The following is a 13,909-nucleotide window of genomic DNA, read 5'->3' on the forward strand; positions in this document are numbered from 1 at the left end:
TTTGGCGGGACCGGGGATTGAACTCAGGCCCTCGCGCTTGCCAGGGACGCGCTCACTCCCCTGAGCCATCTCCCCGGCCCGAGCTGACTGCTAAACCTCGATTGCCCGAATTCATTGCACATCCCCCCAATGCGGACGCCCACAGCCCCGACCTCGGCCGGGCGCCAGCACCCCCGCAGCCCCAGCCTCGCGCGGCGCGGCTGGCCGGTCACCCCAGCACTCGGGGGGCCGAGACCGCAGGGCGGCGGGCTGGAGCCCGGCTGGGCCACGCAGCGAGCAACAGGAGCCGTAGCAGGACGAGCGCTTCCGAAAGGCCGGGAGAGAGCGCCCCGCTCGGGCCCTGGCGGCGCGGGGAGCCGGCGCCCAGAAGCCGCCCCGGACAGCCCCGCCTTCCGCCCGGAGGCCGCACCTTCCGGAAGGGGCGTGGTCGACCGGAGTTCTCGCGAGACGGGAGGAAGGCGCTTCCGCTTCCGGTGGCATGGCTGCCCAGGACCCTGAGGGTGCGCCCGCCGGGCCGGGCCAGAGGAGGGAGCAGTTCGGAAGCCGCTTCCTGAGTGACCCGTCGCACGTCTTCCACCACAACGCCTGGTAACTGCCCGCCCGCTGGGGCCGCGGCGCTCGTCCTGCCGCCCCGCCGCCCGGACGCTGCGCCCCGGCCCCTTCTCGCCGCCCGCAGCCGCGCCCGGCCGAGAGCGGGCCCTGAGCGCGCTTGGTTTTCGCAGGGACAACGTGGAGTGGACGGAAGAGCAGGCTGCGGCGGCGGAGAGGAAGGTGCAGGAGAACAGCGCCCAGCGCGTGTGCGCCGAGAAGCAAGGTGGGCCGGGCGGACCGCGGCACCTCGGCCGGGGCGAGCGGGGGCGGCGCCCTTCGGCTTGGTGGGGCGCGCGGGCGCCGCGGGGCGGGTGCGGGGCTTGTGTGGGGGAAAGGGACTGCTTTCTGCTGGTGGAATTTGGGTCCTGTTGATGGCCACCGCGTCATCGGGTGAACGTGTTAGAGGCTGTGCTTTTTACCTTATTTACACTCCGCTTAAAAGTTGCACTGAAGGGCTGGTGAGATGGCTCAGTGGTCTAAAGCACCTGCTTAGAACAAGCTCGGGAAAGCACAGGGACCGCGGTTCGATCCCCCAGCACCACATGCCAGCCAGCCCCGCCCCCTGGTGGGCTGAGCTGGACACACACACACACATATACACATAAATTAAAAAAAAAAAAAAAAAAAAAAAGTTGCACTGAAAAAAAAAAGAAAAACAACTGCGTAGAACCAGATTTGAAGTAGCCAGCTTCTACACATTAGTGGCCGGAGCCGTTAGTGACAGGTGTTACTGCGTCTTTGCAGCACGCCAGTTGACATTGGGTATAAATAAGTTTCTGAGATCTAACTAATAAAAATTTTAAACGTTTACAGTTGATTATGAGGTTAATGCCCATAAATATTGGAATGACTTCTACAAAGTTCACGAAAATGGGTTTTTCAAGGATAGACACTGGCTTTTTACGGAGTTCCCTGAGCTGGCACCTCGGCCAAACCAAAATCACTTGAAGGATCTGTTCTTGGAGACCGAGAAAGGTGGGCTCTCTGACTGCCGAAACACTGAGGGTGGACCTGGCTTGACAACAGAACAACGCTCGTGTTCCTCAGCCAGCCTGAGATGTGAAACGCAGACAGCCCCTGAGGGGCAGACTCAGAAATCAAGCCCCCTGCAAATGTGTGCTGACAAGCTGCCTGGATCCTCGGCCACCTACCGAATTCTTGAGGTAACCTCCTTTCGTTGTCCTGGTAGTGGGGTTAACTGTCACACTGCACACAGCCCCTCTGGTGTGGTCTTGCACAAGCCCCTCAGCTTTGTAATGGCTGAGATGGAGATAATGTGTATGAAATGGCTAAGAATGTCAGGTATATAGTAAATCCTCAGTAAATTGTTACTATTTTTATTATCCCACCCAGCTCTATGTTTAAAACAGGGTTGTGAGGCTTCTCCTTTTGTAAATTTTCAACTTGATCTCTTTGTTCAATAATTATAAAGAGGAGCTCAGTAGGGAAGTGTTTCCTCAAGCCAGGTGTGGCAGCACACACCTGTCATCCCAGCACTCGGGAAGCTGAGGCAGAAAATTGCCATGAGTTCGAGACCAGTCTGGGCAACAAAGTGAGCTCAAGGGCAGCCGCCTGAACTGCCTAGTGAGACCCTGTTCTAAAAAGACAGAAAAAGAAAAAAAGAAAAAAATTTAATTCACAGAGCCATTTGTTACAACTCAAAAGGTAAAGAAAAGAAAAGCCCATGTTTTTTCTAGACCAGCTCTCCTCTGGTTTGAAAGCCCTGTCTTGGGCTGGGGAGATTGCTCAGTAGATAAGTGCTTGCCTGGCAAGCGCAAGGGTCTAAGAAAAAGGAAGGAAAGCCCTTTTGTGGTGGTGTCTGTAAGGGTCCCTGAGGTCAAGACAAAGAGCTGTAGCTCAGTGTTAGCCTAGTTAGCATGCCTGAGGCCCTGGAGCCCGCCCCTAGCACCGCACAGAAAAGGAAATAACCTGATTTTCCCCTTAATATAATTGCATAAGGCTAATTACTGTTGGTTACTGACTATATAGAATCAGGAAATTAATAGTAATAGAGTCTGTTGTAGAATTAATAGTTTCTTTGTACCTGCAGGTTGGTTGTGGTGTGGGAAACACTGTCTTTCCAATTTTACAAACTAACAAGTAAGTATAGTATGTTGTCAAGTTTATGTGAAAACAAAAACAGAGTTGTGTTTTTTCAGAACTTACTGTATCAGGTGAGGTGGTGTACACCTGTATTCCCAGGGGAGGCTGAGGCAGAAGGATCCTTTCAAGTTCTAGACTAATCTGGAGTACAAAGTGAGCTCAAGGCCATCTTGAGCTGCATAGCAAGAACCTGTCTGAAAAAGACAAAATTAAGTAATTAATGAAGCCTGTTGCAGTATTATTTTTCCTCTGTCTCTGTGAGGAGCAGTCAGTGGCCAGCCTGCCATTCCTCCTGTGATAAAAGTTGTGAAAGCTGACTTCTCCCCTAGTCCCCCAGTCTTGGGGGCTGAACCCAGGGCCCTCACCGAGCAATTTCCCCAGCCCTTGTTTATTTTTTATTTAGACGAAGTCTTACTAAGTAACTAAGTTGCCTGGGCTGGTTTTGAGTCTGTGATCTCCCTGCCACAGCTTCCTAGACTACTAGGGTTACAAGCATGCTCCATCATACCCAGCAGAAAGCTGACCTACATGAAGATCCTTCCTATGCTGTACATTCTTAGTCTTTCACAGCAAATGGAAATACGGCTTGCTTCAAAGATTATGGTCTTTTAAACATTTTTTTTTTAATTTTATTTATTTATGTGTGTGTGTGTGTGTGTGTGTGTGGCCAGCTCAGCCCACCAGGAGGCGGAGCTGGCTGGCATGTGGTGCTGGGGGATTGAACCGCGGTCCCTGTGCGTTGCTAAGCTTGTTCTAAGTAGGTGCTTTAGACCACTGAGCCATCTCACCAGCCCCAAAGATTATGGTCTTGAGGGGCCGGGGAGATGGCTCAGTAGGATAAGCGCTTGACTGGCAAATGCAAGAATCTGAGTTCAATCCCCGGTTCTGCAAAAAAAAAAAAAAAAAGATTATGGTCTTGGATACATCATCTGTAATCCCATGGGCCAGTGAGATACCTCAGCGGCATAAGCACCTGCTCTGGCAAGCACAGGGACCAGGGTTCAATCCCTGGTACGACATGTTGCGCCATCCCTGCCCCTCCCTGGGGTATGCTGAGCTGGGAATGAGTCCCAGCGTGCTGGTGCACACCTGTAATCCCAGCACTGGGGAGCTGAAAACAGGAGGATCATTAGGAGTCCAACATATGTAGTGAGACCTTGTACCAGGTACATAAAATGAAAAAAAAAAGGTAAGTTTATAATCCTGGCAACTCAGGCTGAAGCAGGAATATCACACTTTTTTTTTTTTTGCGGAACTGGGCATTGAACTCAGGCCCTTGCACTTGTCAGGCAAGTACTTATTCTACTAAGCTATCTCCCCAACCCCAACATTACACATTTAGCACCAACCTGGGCAACTTAGTGAAATCGTGTCTCAAAGTATTTTTTTTTTTTTAATTTTTATTTATTTGTGTGTGTGTGTGTGGCCAGCTCAGCCCACCAGGGGGCGGGGCTGGCTGGCATGTGGTGCTGGGGGATTGAACCGCGGTCCCTGTGCTTTGCTACAGGTTGTTCTAAGTAGGTGCTTTAGACCACTGAGCCATCTCACCAGCCCCTCAAAGTATTAAGTAAAGAGACTGGGTAAGTGGCCATCGGCTTCTCCAGCTTCCCTACCTGGCCTCCACACTCACCTCCCCAGCCTCTTGGCTCGGGCTATCCTCTTTTATCTTACCTCATTGTTTTGGGGCCTGAGTCCATTTCTACTTTTTTTTTTTTTTTCAGAACCAGGGATTGCACGCAGGCCCTTGCGATTGCCAGGCAAGCGCTTATTCTACTGAGCTATCTCCCCGGCCCACAAGTCTCATCTAGTAGTGAGACCCTGAACACCTTGTAGACTCTTCCCTAAAAAAAAATACAGAAAAATAAGGGGCTGGGGAGATGGCTCAGTGGAATAAGTGCTTCCCTGGCAAGCACAAGGGCCTGAGTGCAATCCCCGGTTCCACCAAAAAAAAAAAAAAAAAAGAAAGAAACCAGAATTTAAAAAAAAAAAATAGTAAAATAGACTAGAGACATTAAAGGCTATACACTTAGAGGGTCTTCCTATACTGTTCAGGAGGTAAGCTCAACTTCCAAATGATCCTTCTGCCTCAGCCTCCCCTGTGCTGAGATAACAGGAGAGCATTACCTTGCCTGGCAATTACTTGGTATATTTTATTTTTTAAAATTCCTTAAGGGCCGGGAAGATAGTGCAGTAGAATAAGCGCTTGCCTGGCAAGCACAAGAGCCTGAGTTCAATCCCTGGATCCACCAAATTAAATAAATAAAAATAAAATAAAATTCCTTAATATATTTTAACAAACCAGGGGAAAATATAAAGTCCCCACAGCAAAAAACATGGTAAACTTTTATCTCACAAACACTACAGGGGCTGGGGAGATGGCTCAGTAAAATAAGCACTTTCCTGGCAAGTGCAAGGGCCTGAGTTCAATCCCCGGTTCTGCCAAAAAAAAAAAAAAAGAGACTGGGGAGATGGCTCAGTAGAGTTAGCGCTTGCAGGCAAGGGCCTGAGTTCAATTGCCAGTTCTGCAAAAAAAGTAAAGAATTATCCATAGGGAAAAAAAGTATTAATGAAGATAAAAATGAGTCGGGATGGCAGCTTCCACAGCTTCACTGTGCCTTTGTCCTTTTGTGGTGCTGGGGAATTGATCCCAGTGTCCTGCTTGGCAAGAAGCATCCCGGAAAGGGCTCTGCCACTGCTCCACAGCTCCTGGCTGGTGCCTTTTTTTTTTTGGGGGGGGGGGACTGGGGATTGAACTCAGGCCCTTGCACTTGCCAGGCAAGTGCTTGTTCTACAGAGCTTCCTAGCCTGTTACTAGTTTTTTGTAGTGCTGGGGTTTGAACCCATGAAATTCCCATACTACCACAACAACTGAATTTTTAGTAGAGCCACAGAAATTTATAACTCAATAAAGAATTCAGAACATAGAATGTCAGCCCATCTTATAAATGAACAAGCTGATCCAGAGAACAGAACTGGATTTGCAAGCTCACTTTGTAGTTCCCTAGTTTGTGTCATTTAAGTAAGATTACTGTGTCCAACACCTTCCTAGTATTCACTGCTGATGTAATTTACTGGCTTGGAGTTGACTGCAGGCTTTCTACTGTCTGTGAATTGATTTTGTTTTGTTTACCAACTTTCAAAGCCTTAGGTAGGCTTTTATCCTAGGAAGTATGTCTCAATAAACTGGTCACACACTGTCTTTCTCTGACTACCTTCTCAAAAAGCTCTATCATTTCTATTTGATTGTTTCCTTCAGGTTATAGTTCAGAAACCTAGAAAACTTCTCTAATTAATATAATTATAACTACAGTCATTCCAACCTTTCTAAGTTTCTTTTGTTAACTTAATGGTTACTTTCCGTCAGAAGTTCCTGACATTTTTTAAATAATCAATTCTAGGGCCAGCGAAGATAGCTCAGTGGACTGAAGCACCTGCTTAGGCAAGCACAGAGTCTAGGCGTAGTGGTGCACGCCTGTAATCCCAGTGCTGGGGAGGCTGAAAACAGGAGGATCGCTGTGAGTCTGAGCTGCATAGTGAGACCCTATAACACCCAAATACATTTTTAAAAATTCCGGAGTTACAGTGGTTTTATATTTTGATGTATTCTAAATAAACATGTTTCATCCAGTTTAAAAGTTAGCCTGATTGGGCTGGTGAGATGGCTCAGTGGTCTAAAGCACCTACTTAGAACAAGCTCAGCTAAAGCACAGGGACCGCGCTTCAATCCCCCAGCACCACATGCCAGCCAGCCCCGCCCCCTGGTGGGTTGAGCTGGCCACACACACACACAAATAAATAAAATTAAAAAAAAAAAAGTTAGCCCGATTATATTTTGTATATTGCTGTCTGTGCTAAGACTGGGGCTACGCATTAAGGATAACAAGAAAAGCAGGCCCTGGGGTCCTGTGTGTTCCCTGGCCTCCCCAGAACCCAGGTGGCATCCATCGGTGTGCATGTAGTGGGCGTGGGTGCTGCACCTGCCTGGTGCGGGTACTTTGCTCTAGACTGTAAGGAGGGGACAGGCTGGCCGGCTGCCTGAGCTGCTGCGCCCCCCTTTGCTCTGCTTTTTGCCACTTCCATAGAAGGTTGCTGACTGCCTTTGAGCCAGCTGAGCACGGACTGAAACTAAAGAAACCTTTCCTTAGTTTTGAGTGTCGAGTTATTTGTCCTAGAGAAAGAGGCCATCAGTCCTCTCACACCACTGTGAGGTGGCTCACGTACACGCAGCTGGCTTCCTAGTGTGGAGAAGAAGCCACAGTAGCTCGGGGAGAAGACCAGCAATGTGGCTGTTTGTTTATTTGGTCTTTTTGAGGCTGGGCTCAACTAAGCAGTTCACACTGGCCTTCAGCTCACTGTGTAGCCCAGGCTGCTCTCAGCTAGCAGTGGTCCTCCTGCCTCAGCCTTCTGGAATGCTAGGATTACAGGCATGCGCCACCACACCCAGATTTGAAGGCAAAGTAGATGTCAGTGGACAAAAGGTTACTTTGAAAATCGTTATTTTATAAAACTAGTATTATAGTAAATATATCTGTGGGACCTAAACAAAGATGTAGATTTTAAGAGGTTTTTGTTTTTTGTTTTTTTTTTTTTAATCTTACTCGTTTGAGGACCAGGGAGATAGCTCAATGGCATAAGCACCTGCCTGGCATGCACAAGGTCCTGAGTTCCATCCCTGGTACCACCAACAACAAAAAAAGATGGATGTAGTTTATTTATTTGATACAGTGTCTCACTGCTACATAGACTGGTAATGACCCTCCTGTCTCAGTCTCCCCAACGCTGGGATTACAGGCATGTGTCACCACACCCAGCCTCGTGACTCCCTCAGGGTCCCCGGAGGCAGGTCTGGCAGCCTTTGGTACAGGGGATCCAATCCTGTCCTGCGTTTGCCTAAGCAGGCACTTAGATCTCTGTGCTTTCTATCTCCCGGGCCCAAATTTTAAAAAGTTTAACCAAAATATAATATGTTTTTTAAAAAATAGGAGCTTGGAGAGATGGCTCAGTAGAATAACTGCTTGCCTGGCAAGCACAAGCCTGAGTTCAAACCCTGGTTCCACAAAAAAAGATTAAGAAGTAAATAAAAGAATAGGTAGATACAGATATTGTGTTGTAAACAGTATCTTTTTTTTTTTTTTTTTTTTTTTTTCAGAACCAGGGATTGAACTCAGGCCTTTGCGCTTGCCAGGGAAGCGCTTATTCCACTGAGCCATCTCCCCGCCCCGTAAACAGTATCTTTGACTGAATGATACACTATTTTTGCCGTGTGGCATTTTGACTACTACACAATGAAGAGACTGTCCAGTTTGTAACCTAACTGTTCTGTTCTTTTTCTGCCCATTTCAGTGACCCAGGCCTCTTTGTTTATTGTTGTGATTTTTCCTCCACAGCTGTAGAGCTAGTCCAGGTAAGTATACGGCTCCTACCAGTAATTTTACTAGTTAGAGGAAAGAGTGGTCACCTAAAAGCCAAAGTCACTATGTTGTTGTATTGTCCCCTGGAAGAAAAAGATTCACCAAAGCAAGGGGGAGAAAGAGCCGCACACTCAACTGCAGACCTCTGTGTTCGGTTCTTGACTTGTCCACAATTAAGATTTTAAGGCCTGAAGCGTGATGGTTCTTCTGAACATGGATGGAGATGCACGCCTATAATCCTGGGAGCTGAGGCAGCCTAAGCGACTTAGCCACTTAGTGAAACCCAGACTCAAAAGACTGAGCTTGGGCATGGTGGCGCAGGCTGAGGCAGGGCGATCACCAAGAATTCAAGGCCAGCCTGAACTGCATAGCAAGACCTGGCCTAAAAAAATAATAAAGGAGGGCCGCGGAGATGGCTCAGTAGAATAAGTGCTTCTCTGGGAAGCGCAAGGGTCTGAGTTCAATCCTCGGTTCCGCCAAAAATAAATAAAATATCATAATAATAATAAAGGAAATGTTCAGTCAGGGGTAAGCTGCGATAAAGAAACATGTAGATAAACAGAATTCATAGACGTGAAAGGTACAGTGTATAGCCCGGGCCTGAAACGGTATCACATACCAAGGAAAGGAGTGGGAAGTAAGACGGTGCTCCCCCTCCTGTCGCAGCTCCCTCAAATGGAGCCCGAGGTGCTGACCACCCCACCGCCAGGCACCCATTTGTTCTTTTTGCATTTGCGTTAGACCCTGACATGCTTGCTCCTGTATAAGCCCCTCTTGTAGTCCCAGCAAGACTGACCCATTGCAACGTCCCCGGAGTCTGGCTAGGACTGCCTTGCTCTACTGTCCTCTAGCCAGTGAGAAGCGGGGCGTGCTTTACGTAATTCATGCTGCTTCTAGTACAGGAGCTCAGGGGTTGGTAGTTCTGTCTGTCTGAATTACTGTTGTAGCTCAAGACCTGAGGAGTGGCTGGATGTCATGGCATGCGCCTGTAGTCCCAGCACTCAGGAGGCTGAGGCAGGAGGATTGCCACCAGCCCACCTGGGCTATGTAGTAAGTTCAAGGCAGCCTGAGTTCTGTAGCAACATCCTGTATAAAAAACCCGGACAAAACAAGAGACCAGATGAATGCCATGTTTACCTCAATTGTATAGTTTAAAAAGTTTAAGTTAACTTTTGTGTCTAGAAAATTGGATTTTCCTGAAGAAATCTGTCTGTGTGATACTCTAGTTAGGAGTTGTCTTTTTTTTTTTTTTTTTTTGCGGTACCGGGAATTGAACTCAGGACCTTACACTTGCCAGGCAAGCACTTATTCTACTAAGCTATCACCCCAGCCCTAGGAGTTGTCTTAAATCATGCTTTTTAAATATAGTTTGTTGGGGCCGGGGAGATGGCTCATAGAATAAGAGCTTCCCTTGCAAGTGCAAGGACCTGAGTTCAATCCCTGGTTCCGCCTAATAAATAAATAAAGTTTGTCTTCGCCCCTGCAGAGTTTTATTTTGCTGGTCGTTTGCTTTCCTGGTCATTCTCCAACCCTCAGGTCTTATTTCATAGATGAGAATGGCAGGAATAAAATTAAAAGGACGTAGAGTACTTGCTTTTGAAAGCACACTTAGATTGCACGCGGTTCTCCCTGGGCTGCTCCGCTTCTTACCCCAGAGGCCCCCTGGGAATGCTTGTGCTCTGGTGACTAGAAGTAGGTTCCTCTGCTAGAGGGGGAGCAGGTGGTGATGTTTAAGCAAGAGAAACTTCTCCAGGGTGTGTCTCCACCTCCTGACTCACGTCTCTTCACCTGCAGACAAGCTCGGAGTATGACCCGGCTCGCTGCTTCGCCTTCGTTCATGACCTCTGTGACGAGGACCAGCCTTACCCGGTGCCTGAGAACAGCATTGATGTTGTCGTGCTCATATTTGTTCTTTCAGCCGTTGTTCCGAACAAGTACGCCTTATGTTCCCTAACTAGTGCCCCAGAAGACAGGCCTTCAGTCGGAGACCGTGGAGTAAGGGGCCTAACTTCAGGGCGCTGCCTTTGGGCCAGCGAGCTAGCTCAGCAGACTAAAGTGCCCGCCAGGCAAGCGCAGGGACTTCTGTGTGATCCCTGGTACCCCTTGCCACACCAGCCCCACCTCTGGGGCGGGCTGAACCAGCCACACAAAAAAAGTGCCTGCCTTCTGTTCTGCTGACAGGAGCAAGCCAGGACTAGCGGTGTGTGGCCGGTTATCTGCCTTAGGTTTCCATTCCCTGCAGGCATGAGTCTCTTCATGACTGTGGTAGAAGAGCAGTCTGTAATTTAGGAGATGTGACTTCCAGAAGCCTGCTGTTCCAAGCTGTGGGGACCACAGTCTGGTTGTTGGTCTTTTTAAGTACTTGAAATAAAGCAAGCTTATTAACAGTACAGAACTTACACAGGAGTTCAACTAGGGTGTTCTAAAGCTTAGGTTTTTCAGAAACTGAGTATAAGCTGGGTGTGGGGGCGCACCCCTGTAGTCCCAGCACTTGAGAAGCTGAGGCAAGAGGATAGCTCAAGGCCAAGGTGGACTGCATGGCAGAACCCCCCACCCCCCAAAAAAGACAGTACAGAATTCCACACAATCGGGTTTGGATGAAAAGAGTCAAATGGAGAACCTTAGATGACAGCCTGGAAACCTGTGCAGGGACCTGAAGCACAGTTCACTGAGAGGGCTTGCGTACTGGGGGGAGCCCTGGGTTCAATTCCCACCACACACACACCAAGGTGCGCCGGCACAGGCTAGTTGTAGCCAGGGAGGAAGCTGAGGCTGGAAGTCTGCAGCCGGCCAGCCTGAATGGTGTAAAGACACCTCACCTCTTTTTATAAAAGAAAGGCAAACCTCAGCCCTCGTGTGCAGCAGTCTTGATGCCGTCTCAAGGCGGCAGGCCAGGGAGAGGCAGGCACCATCGGCCCAGCGCTCGACACTGCTGAAGTGAGCTGGACAAACAGCTTGACAGGCACCAGCGGTCTACACAGCACACGCCAGCTCTAGGGTTAGTGTAGTTTCTAGAGACCTCAGACCTCTACTCAGGCAGGAGTTTTAACACGAGTTTGAGACTAGCCTGGATGGTGAAGCCCTGTCCCCAGCAGGCAGAAACCCAGCTGTCTGCTTTGTGAGTGTCGGGGTCAAAGGCCCTGCACTAACTGGAGCTAGGCATCAGGTATGCAGGTGTCAGCAAGTGAGATCCCGTGGCTGAAGTGACACGGACTCGCTCCTGGCTCTGCAGTGCCGAGCGTGAGCTTTTTGACCTAGTTCTCCAGCCCACTCTTCCTTGAGAATAACAGTCGCCCAACCCAACGGTGTTACGCCGCTCTGAAATACCTCTGCGGGTTTGCCGTGTGTGCGCTCCCAGATGTGTGACCACGCGGTGCCATGGCATGATTTTTGAAGACTGCTGTGTATATTCTTCTCTCACTGTGAAGAATATTGAAATAACTTCTAAAGAGAAGGCTTATCCATCCGGACTTGATTTCTAAGCTCTATTCTGTAATTATTCGGTCCTGTAGTTCTTAGGCCTTGCACAGTGTGCAAGCAGCGCGTTGTGGGCCACGCACGTGGGGAAAGCACACTACCTTCATGTGCGTGGAGAGTTCGGGTCTAGTGGGGCAGCGGGTGAGTCGCTGGCAGGCCGCATACTGCAGGGTCGGGCTCCCCACACCACGGCAGTTGTGGTCGCACGGCCAGAGGACACCAGCCGGAGTCCTAACAGTGTTCCCAGAGCAGACAGCCCCTGGGCCGGTCCAGCTATAGGAGGCCAGAGGGCTGCGGTTTCAGGGTGGGTGAGGCAGTTAAGAGAGTCCTTTGGTTTTAGGGCGGGGGGGGGCCTGTGCTCCACTGAACTGGGCTTCCTGTACCTGTGGAAACCTAATCTTCTGTGCTTTTCCACAGGATGCAGAAAGCTATAAACAGGCTGAGCAGGCTTCTGAAGTCTGGAGGGATGATGCTTCTACGAGATTATGGCCGTTATGACATGGCCCAGCTCCGTTTTAAAAAAGGTACTCTGGGGCTGGCAAGATAGCTGAACGGTCTAAGCACCTGCCTGGCAACAGCAAGGGCACGATCCCCGGTACCACGTGCTATGCCGGTACCACTGCTGTGCCAGCCCCAAAACTGGGCATGGTGGCTCATGCCTGCAATCCCAGCACTGGGGAGGCTGAGACAGGAGGATCACTACAAGTCTGAGCTGAGTAGCTGAGCTGCATAGCAAGACCCTGTACCAAATAAATTTTTTTTTTTTTTTTTTTTGGTGGAACCAGGGATTGAACTCAGGCCCTTGTGCTTGCCAGGCAAACGCTTATTCTACGGAGCCATCTCCCTGGCCCCTGCTAAATGAAATAAGCGCTTCCCTGGCAAGCGCAAGGGCCTGAGTTCAATCCCTGGTTCTGCAAAAAAAAAGTATTCTGCCACAGTAGTCAGTGATGGTTTTGCTGTCAGCATTCAGGTCAGTGGAAAAAGACTACAGCAAGGGAAGACAGTTACCTTTAGAAGTACTATTTTCAGAAAGGCATTTGGTTACATAAGTAATATTAGATGTAGTATGACAAAAGATGCCATGTAGTATGACAAAAGGCAGGGTGCACTTAGAGGTAGACCAGCTGCCTGGCATGCACAAGGCTCTCAGTAACTCCCTGCGATCTAAGTAAGTAAACAGTGTGAAGACGGTGGGTAAAGCTCTAGCTTCAGTCCCCAGCAGGGAAGAACAAATTGAAAGATGAGTGACAGATTGAAGAGAGTGTCGGTGCTTTGGCAGAGATTACTGGCTTACCCGAGGCTTGTCACAGACGTGGCCAGGGACAGCCCAGGGAACCCCCCACCAAAAAAAGTTCACAGAGGAGAAAGTAAGTGGCCAGTAAAGCTTCAGTGAAGACAGAGAGAGGCTGTTCTCCACTTCCGCTGATGAGTTCAGAGAGAGGTATGTCTCTCCATTTCTGGTGGAGATATAAAATTGCTGTGGCTTTTCTGTCCCTGCTTCTATCCTGGGGTTTGAACTCACAGCCTTCACATTGACCTGCATGCCCAGCCCTTTTTATGTTGTTTTATTTTGAGACAGCACCTCGCCAAGTAGCTTAGGCTAAGCTCAAATTGGAGATCGTCCCACTAACCCAGTGTGCTGGGATTACATATCTGCCCCAGTAATGGCCCAAGGGTCTCACTGTGTGTGGAGGCTGGCCTCGAACTTGCTTAAAGGGTCCAGCCCAACCTCAGCCTAACAAGGATCCTCCTGCCTCAGCCTCCCAAGGGCTTGGATGACAGGTGTGCGCCACCATGCCAGCTATTTTTAATTAATTACCATTTATTGGTACATTTTAGGTGTACATAAGGATCAAATAGGAGTTTGTACCCATACATAATATATTTTTCCCATTTCCCTACCCTCCTTTTAGTCCTTATTTACAAAAGCTGTAGCCATATTTTCCTTTATTTTCTCAATTTCTTTCTTTCCTTTACCTGTCCCCTCCCTCCCTACTTCCCCTTCCCTGTTATTTTCTTCCTATTTCACAAGACCTGGTACACATTTTGGTCCTCATGTTACACTTCAGTTTCTCACACCAAAGAAACAAGCTAGCATTTACATATGTGTCCAAGTTATCTCACTCAGCCTTGGCCTTTTTTTAAGCACCCTGGTGTTGTTCAGTCCAACAGATCTTAGGAGAGTCATTCAACATTTTTTTGATTTGAGGCACATAATATATATGTTTAAGCAAAATCTTGGAAGCACAGTTAATGCCTCTGAATAGAGGTGTGCTTTAAACATACCTACTGTAGCTGCCGGGGAGATGGCTCAGTGGAATAAGCGC

At 48.9% G+C, this 13,909-nt stretch overlaps 1 protein-coding gene across 1 annotated transcript in view; it reads left to right on the forward strand.

Moving 5' to 3' along the window:
- The first annotated feature begins 460 nt into the window (after positions 1–460).
- Positions 461–13,909, forward strand: part of Mettl2a (methyltransferase like 2A) — a 16,107-nt gene continuing 2,658 nt past the window's right edge. Inside the window, exons 1-7 of the mRNA XM_004630002.2 lie at positions 461–588; positions 723–814; positions 1,405–1,754; positions 2,642–2,691; positions 8,038–8,098; positions 9,900–10,039; positions 12,000–12,106. Of these exons, the coding sequence (XP_004630059.1) occupies positions 479–588; positions 723–814; positions 1,405–1,754; positions 2,642–2,691; positions 8,038–8,098; positions 9,900–10,039; positions 12,000–12,106 (910 nt within the window). The 5' untranslated portion in view covers positions 461–478. The remainder of the gene's footprint in view (positions 589–722; positions 815–1,404; positions 1,755–2,641; positions 2,692–8,037; positions 8,099–9,899; positions 10,040–11,999; positions 12,107–13,909) is intronic.

The sequence above is a fragment of the Octodon degus genome, unplaced genomic scaffold (genome assembly GCF_000260255.1).
Source record: "Octodon degus isolate 3935 unplaced genomic scaffold, OctDeg1.0 scaffold00033, whole genome shotgun sequence".
NCBI classification, from domain to species: Eukaryota; Metazoa; Chordata; class Mammalia; order Rodentia; family Octodontidae; genus Octodon; species Octodon degus.